General features: G+C 38.8%; 1 protein-coding gene across 1 annotated transcript; it reads right to left on the bottom strand.

Moving 5' to 3' along the window:
- Positions 1-1322: 1322 nt before the first annotated feature.
- Positions 1323-7109, bottom strand: LOC104079757 (Fanconi anemia group M protein-like; the record flags this gene model as incomplete). The annotated part of the gene is made up of 6 exons (XM_009581899.1): positions 1323-1349; positions 1412-1576; positions 3239-3397; positions 4089-4166; positions 5915-6087; positions 6809-7109. Coding segments are annotated over 6 exons (903 nt in total), but the record flags the coding sequence as incomplete, so codon positions are not given.
- Positions 7110-7118: the final 9 nt, after the last annotated feature.

Here is a 7118-nt window from a genome sequence, read left to right on the forward strand (position 1 = left end):
CAGTATTAAAGTGAAAGCTAACAAATTAATGGAAAACAATAAGAAGTTTTTAAAAACTGAGTTGAGTAGAGGGCCCAGGGAGGCATTAAATAACAGGTTTTGTTTTGCCCTCACCTCCCCCAAGATTTTTATAAGAGCAAATAAAAACAGTTTTCACCTTTGACAAGCTTTTATGGCAAATTAAAGAAGTTTCTGCAATTTGATTACTTTTGCCAGTTATAGAAATTATTTTAATGCTTTGGCACAACAAATGTCAAACAGCTACTGGAAGTAGTTAAATCCTCTCACCATAAAGTACCAGTTTGTACATATTTTACATTTTAAATGTCTACTGCAAAAAGCATTTGCTATATCTTATGTCTCTTTCCGTAGGCAATCTTCACCTAAATACTTCTGTGACTCAGCTACTTGTGGGTATGTTATAGGAACATTCTTGTTACTGAAACATAAAAATAAGGTATTTATCTGGATGTGCTGATATCCTGCAGCAAAGTGTTCAGTGTTGTTTTATGTAAAACTGTGAATTCCAAGATAGTATATATTTTGACTTATGTTAGACGGTTTCTGCTGCTGAGAAAACCAATTAATCTTGAGTTTGAAGATACACTTTATGGCTATGGAACATTGTACCAACTTCTGTACATGGCTCTCACAAGCACGGGCACGAAGAATTGTGTTTTTTCACTGACACACAATAAAGTTTACTTAATAATTACACCTGTGAATGCCAAGGAAATGTTACTATTACTCAAATACATCATTTTAGAAAGTTTGAAAACATCATGTCAAGCGTGATTACCTAACTCCTGTTATCAGAATAGGTATTCTATTATCCATCCATGGCTCTACTTTGTAAGCCATTAATGAATGGATTTTCATTTTTAATTTGAAGTTACTAGATTTCCACTACTCAAAGGAGATAATAAAACAGAATTCATCCACATTTTTGGAAGATTAAATGATGTAGCCTTAACAGATAAACGTTGTCCTGCATACTGTGTATTTTTCAAACAAACATTAGTGCCTAAAAAGTTTATTCCAGCTGTTGTGATACTCAGGGCCTTGCTTATTGTATGTATACAAATATAAACATAATTTTTCCAGCATTGTTGCGTTGTGCTGTTTTACACTGTCCTTCATTTTCACTGAAATGTCGTCTTGTTTACTGTTACTGTTTGTCAAAATTAAAGATAATGATTCTATTGTGCAGAGTACTCCTGGCTTTCCTTTTTTTAAACAGACATACAAGTCCTTTTGCTATCTCTTCTTTGAATGGGAACAGCAGAAGTCACAACTTACTATTCTGATTTTACAAAAGTCATTTAAGTCCCAAATTTGAAATGGTCGCTCTAAGACACAAAAAACTTAAATAACTTTCAAAACACATACATTCTTTGAAATAAACACGTACATTCGGAGCTATGTGTCTCCGTGCTACAGTCAGCAGGTCTGCTAGCAACTCACTCCTCCTCACTGCAGAAGCCATCTGCAACCCCATCTTTGTCAAGCGCCCAGCACAGTCTCCCACAATTCTTACTGCAGCACAGACTGGGGTAGGACTGGTTTCAGAATCAAACTGTAGAGAAGCAGTTCTTAACAAAGAGTGATGCATGTATCAGTTTTCTCCTAAATCCTGATGCCATTCAGAACATACTTCACAACTGATTCTTTTGGCGGGGGACAAGGATAATGCAACATGTATTTGTTACTTCTGTGGCTATATTGATCTCAAACCCATCCTGATCTCAAACCACTCAGAAGCCAAAACACAGGAGCATGGTAAACAGTGTAATTTAACTTCAGGGCATGGCCGAGGTCCATCGCTGTGCTGCAGAAAACTGCACAACTACAGAAACACCTCTGCAGAAACTGAGGTACAGGAGCCACTTTTGAAAGTGCTGAGGTCTCCAGGACTAAGGCTTGGCTTGCCCACGAACGCTGGAAAAGGCTGGGGCACCATCCTTTCACGCCCTCCGTGCTGCTACAGTGGGTACAAGTCCTATTTTCTAAGTAAAGCAGTAGCAATACAAATGCAAATACCAGATCAAAGAAAGGAAATAGAAGCCAGTGAAGCCACAGTGACAATTTAGTCAAGATTAGTCTGTACTCCTCAATTATACCACATCAGCCAAACCTACGTGCTTATTTCAGCTTAAATCTCAAGTAAGACACCTCAAATTAAATCCCTGCACTCAATAGGAGCATTCAGAGGCACCTGTGGTGACGCAAAACTATCTTTAAAGTTCTTGCTATCTTATCAGTGGAACTTCCTCAAATAAATACACTCTCAGGTTACTGGTTTGAAAACAGCTGATACAATTCAATCTAGAAAATGAACGAACGAGTTTGCCTTCCAGCGGTCTTCACATACACTACACCAAAATCATTAAACTTTAATCAAAAACATACTCTAAGGCCAACAGTCTGATACCAACTTAATCCTAATTTTTTTTTTAATGTCTCTTACCAAAACAAGAACACACATTTTAAACTTTTCAAAGTGCTACCTTATGTAACACCATTTGTCTACTAGTACCTCATTGAGAAGACACAGTCACCATTGACTGGCTAACAGTTCTGGTCCCTGCTAATCTGTCCTATATTTGGGCATTACATACTGGTAAAAAAGAAAAGAAAAAAGCTCTCAAGAGAAAAATTTAAAAAAAAAAACCAAACCACCCACAAAAAACCCAAACAACAAAAAACCCCACACAACAAAAAACAACCACAAAGCCCAAAAAACCAACCAAACAAAAAAAATCCAAGAACTAAGTACACTTACAGATGACTTAAAGCTCTAAAGAATATTCTTAACTAGAGAAAATGTTTCAGTCAATATACAGTTTTCATAAGGCTGGCAATCACCTGGACAACACAAGCATGGCCATTCTTAACATCTTAATACTACTAAATTCAGAAGCCTTCAGCTTAGGTCTCATGCCAATTTTGCAAGGACTCCTGAAAGAGGGTGAGAAAACTAATTCAATTATAAGTTTTCCACAGAGCTTTTTAAGATACTGCAAGGCAACAAGTATCATTGGTGCAAAGTGAAACAGCAGCTGCTGTAGTTGAAACCATGTTTTTTTGTTTGCCTTATACTCAAAGGCAAATTTAATTGCATAGGAAAGTGTTACCTTAATAAGTTATTGCTAGTCTAGACAGAGATGTTAAAATAGGAAGGGAAATTGTGTGTTTAGAGACACTGTCCATTTAACAATAAAGAAATGCATCAACTCACCCGGATGTACGCATTCTGAATTTCTACCAATTCTTCACCAAGTGGAACAACAATTTTTTCCACTTGTCGCTCATGAGAATAAGGCTGAATTTCTGGAGAATCTTCAGCACATAGCTCTATCTGAGCAATGAGTAAGTTGGAAATAACTTGCTGCACAGCCTGTTTGAGAAGCCACAAAAAAGACTGTATTTGCTTGTTAACACTCCAACGATGCAAGTCAGTATCACATGAAAGTAACAATTTTTTAACAGGCCTTGAATATAATTTTAAGGTAAAGGTACCTACTACCCATAGATGAAAAATGAGAAAATCTCCACTTAAAAATCTCAGGTGATATACAAAGAGCCAACATGGTAAGTTCATGAATGCAAAAAGCACGCAATTGCACGAGGGCTGGAGTGACAGAACTCTCGCTTCGGCTTTGGGTGTACCATGAAACACCTGATGAGAAGTAACCTGGAGGTAGGAGCTTAAACTGAATTTAGATGTCCATCTGCCATAGACTGAAACCCTAAGCCTCACTTACATTTACCCAACACACTACACTGAACAGAATATGAAAGCCATTTTGCATTGAGACTATATTCTTTTTGGTTCAAGTAGGTTTGTATTCTCAAAAACCAAAAGGTATTATGTCCTTTTAGAAAAGTCAGGAAATAAATAATACAAAGTCTATAGCATGAAAAAGACAAACGCTCAACAACTAATGGATTGTAAAGAGATTCAGTTTTTATGTGGCATTCTAATAGACTTCAGTACCCTGCACGGTGTTCAAACTGTATCAAACAGTATTAAACATAGCTTCTACTGAAACTTTATTATTCCAACCACGCAAGTAGATTTAACTCACCTTTGTATCACTGCCTGGTGTGGCACTTAGGGCCAAGATCCGAAATTGATTTGTATACTTGCTTAGTTCCCTTACAACCTAAGAACAGGAAAGTTTCCATTAATCTTAAAGGAGATTATTTGCTCATACAAACTATATCAATGAAAATACGCACTAAGTAGAAAGAGCTTAACAAAATATTCTAAAAAGAGCGTATCTAAATTCAAATGGGAACCAGGAAGTGTTCAGTTTATAACCATTTTATCCAAGAACACTTAATCTTGTTTAAGTATATTACCCCAGTCCCATTCAGCATAACAACCTTGGTAAATTATGAAATGATTTTTCACTTGATTTAACAATAAGATTAACAGCACACTAACTCAAGTAAGCTGCCAAAAAGTAAGTTTGAAGAACCACTCTAAAAAAAGTAAATCATGGATGATTAGACCCATGAAATCTGAACAGAGATTAGATGACAACCACCAAGCCAATTAGTATTCAGTTGAGTCTCACTTTAAAATGTTGCATTAGCAATTGGGGAAATGGATGAATATTCCTTAGACCTCCCAGGTTTTCATTCTACAACACTCCCGAAGACCAGAACTGGGATAAGTACAATAGTTGCTGAACATTCAAGCAACAACCAAATCGCCTCTCTACTTCACTTTCCCACAGAGCCAAACTCCGCCAGTTCTACCAGTGAACACCGTGCCTTCTGACCAACCACCTTGCGCTGCACAGGGAGGGGAAAAAACAATTAAAATTACAAATAATAACAAAGAATAAGTGAATGGGGACTAATGAGGAATTCAATTTGTGCTGATAGGTCTACTGAAAACCATGCAAAGGTATAGCTAAAACAGAGAACAAAACCTGCCAGTTTCACAGCCATGGGGACTGCCAAGGGGTGATGGAAGAGGTTTTTCTTGGCTATAGCTAAGAAGACTCAAAAGCTAATGAATACAAGTCTTGGCTCTATGTTACAGAGCGATTAGCATAATAGTAAAATATTTTAAGAAAAGATTTTTATACAGTATTTTGAAATAAAATAACCTATAAGCTTAAACTCTTTGAAAATGAAGTTGCTATAGTTCTGAAAAATGATAGAAGAAAACTGCAACACTGAAGAAAACAACATGTACTGTTATAACTTGGCAAGCTACCATCTCTTTTCCAGCATGCCATGTTAGACAAGCACTAAAAAACACCTACTTTCCTCTAACGAGGCCTAGTAAGCAACTAGACACAACTCCATATACATTCAATTAATTTCTCCAGTATATAAAACTGTAACTTTCTTTTAGGTCACATACTGCTATGAGGAGATTAAGCCAAGATAACACAACAAACTCTTTGCTAATTAAGACAAAACCCAATTTTAAAAAGAAATTTTGAACTCTTTTTACTAAGATAAAGAGCTTTACAGAAAAAGCCCACACTTTTTTCTGAAAAAAAACCTCCCCCCGTTGAAGAGCTATTCCAACATAGCACAAACACACCAGAGTACACCTGCAAATACAAACACATCTGAAAGAAACAGCATAGCGACTTTTTTTTTAAATTGCCCTAGTCAAAAAAAATTTTGAAACAGAAATTAAAATTTTATTCAAACATTAAAAAAAAAAAATCCCACCTCACCTTACCAAGTTTTAATACAGGTTTTACTTAAAAAGAAGGCACTGACAACACAGAGGACTGTTTGGTCTCTTTCAGACAAAGCTAAGGACCTAAAGGACAATCTCCCTACACCAATGATGACAGTGACACTTCATGGAGATCCTGTAAGCGATTTTGGGGGAGGTTTTTGTAATCATGAGACAAGAGTGGAGTGACTCCAGCATTACCTGACAGTAGGCGTGATTTCCAAGGGCTTTGTGGGCTTCATCAATAACCAAACATTTAATCTCTATAGCAGGACATGTCCCACGAGAAAGATCATTGACCATTATCTGGGGTGTAAGGAAAAAGACTCTCTTGGTATTCCACAGTTCCCTCCGACTGAGAGCTTGGGTTCCCCCTGAAAATTAAAGAAATAACATTAGTAAACTGTTCTGCTGAGAACATACATGACCCATGACCTGAGAACAACAGCAGAAGTCTGACAGTGCTTGCAGATGCATGTCGGCTTTGGGAAGTGAGTGCCTTTTAAAATAGCAGACACCTTGGTGCTATTCCCATCTTCAGGGAAAAAAGGTGAATGCAATGACTAGGAAGATTTTTTGCATTAAAACACTAAATCTAGAACCATGGAAAACAAGGCTAGAAAACTCAAGGTGCCCCCTCGCCTCCCGCAGTCCTATACCTAATCCACACCATCGCTGACAAAGATTTGCGCTTAAAAACAGGTTATGGATTCAGTCATTAAGGCTATTACTTCAGTAAGCAATAAACTGTAGTTCATGGGGTTTGTAAAAACTTTAAAAAAAAGAAAAAAAAAAAAAAGAAAAAGCCATTATTCTTTGTCTTACGTTTCATACACAGCATATTTTCTGTGCAGACATTTACACCTCTGTGCCGGAACCCCAAGGCTCTGTGAACCACAGGGCCGCACACCAGAGCTCCAGAAAACAGCCTTCTACTGGTGACAAACTTTTAACTATTACCCCTAAAATTAACCCCTTAAAAATCTTCGTGTCCCAAAAAATGACGCAGCCTCGATGTTTGCGGCTCCTCCGAGGCGACCCCCGAGCACGACGCGCCCCGGAGCAGACCCGGCCCCGTCCCTGCCGCCGCCCTACCTGTCATCTCGGCCATGTGCCGGGCCGAAACCATGTGCCGGGCCGGGATCCCCATAACGCGGGCGCAGGCCTCCATCTGCTGAGCCACCAAGGGCTTGGTAGGCGCGAGGAAGAGCACCTTGCCGGAGGGGAACCAGCGGTAGAAGTTGTACATGACGACGGCGGCCACAAAGGTCTTACCCAGCCCGGTGGGCAAACAGACCAGTGTGTTACCCAGCAAGGCGGCGTGGGCCATGCGCACCTGATAACCGCGCACCGGGTAGTTAGTGGGGTAGATCCAAATGGACCCCGCCGCCGCGCAGAAACCCGG

This window comes from Fulmarus glacialis, unplaced genomic scaffold (assembly GCF_000690835.1).
Source record: "Fulmarus glacialis isolate BGI_N327 unplaced genomic scaffold, ASM69083v1 scaffold7797, whole genome shotgun sequence".
Lineage (NCBI taxonomy): Eukaryota > Metazoa > Chordata > Aves > Procellariiformes > Procellariidae > Fulmarus > Fulmarus glacialis.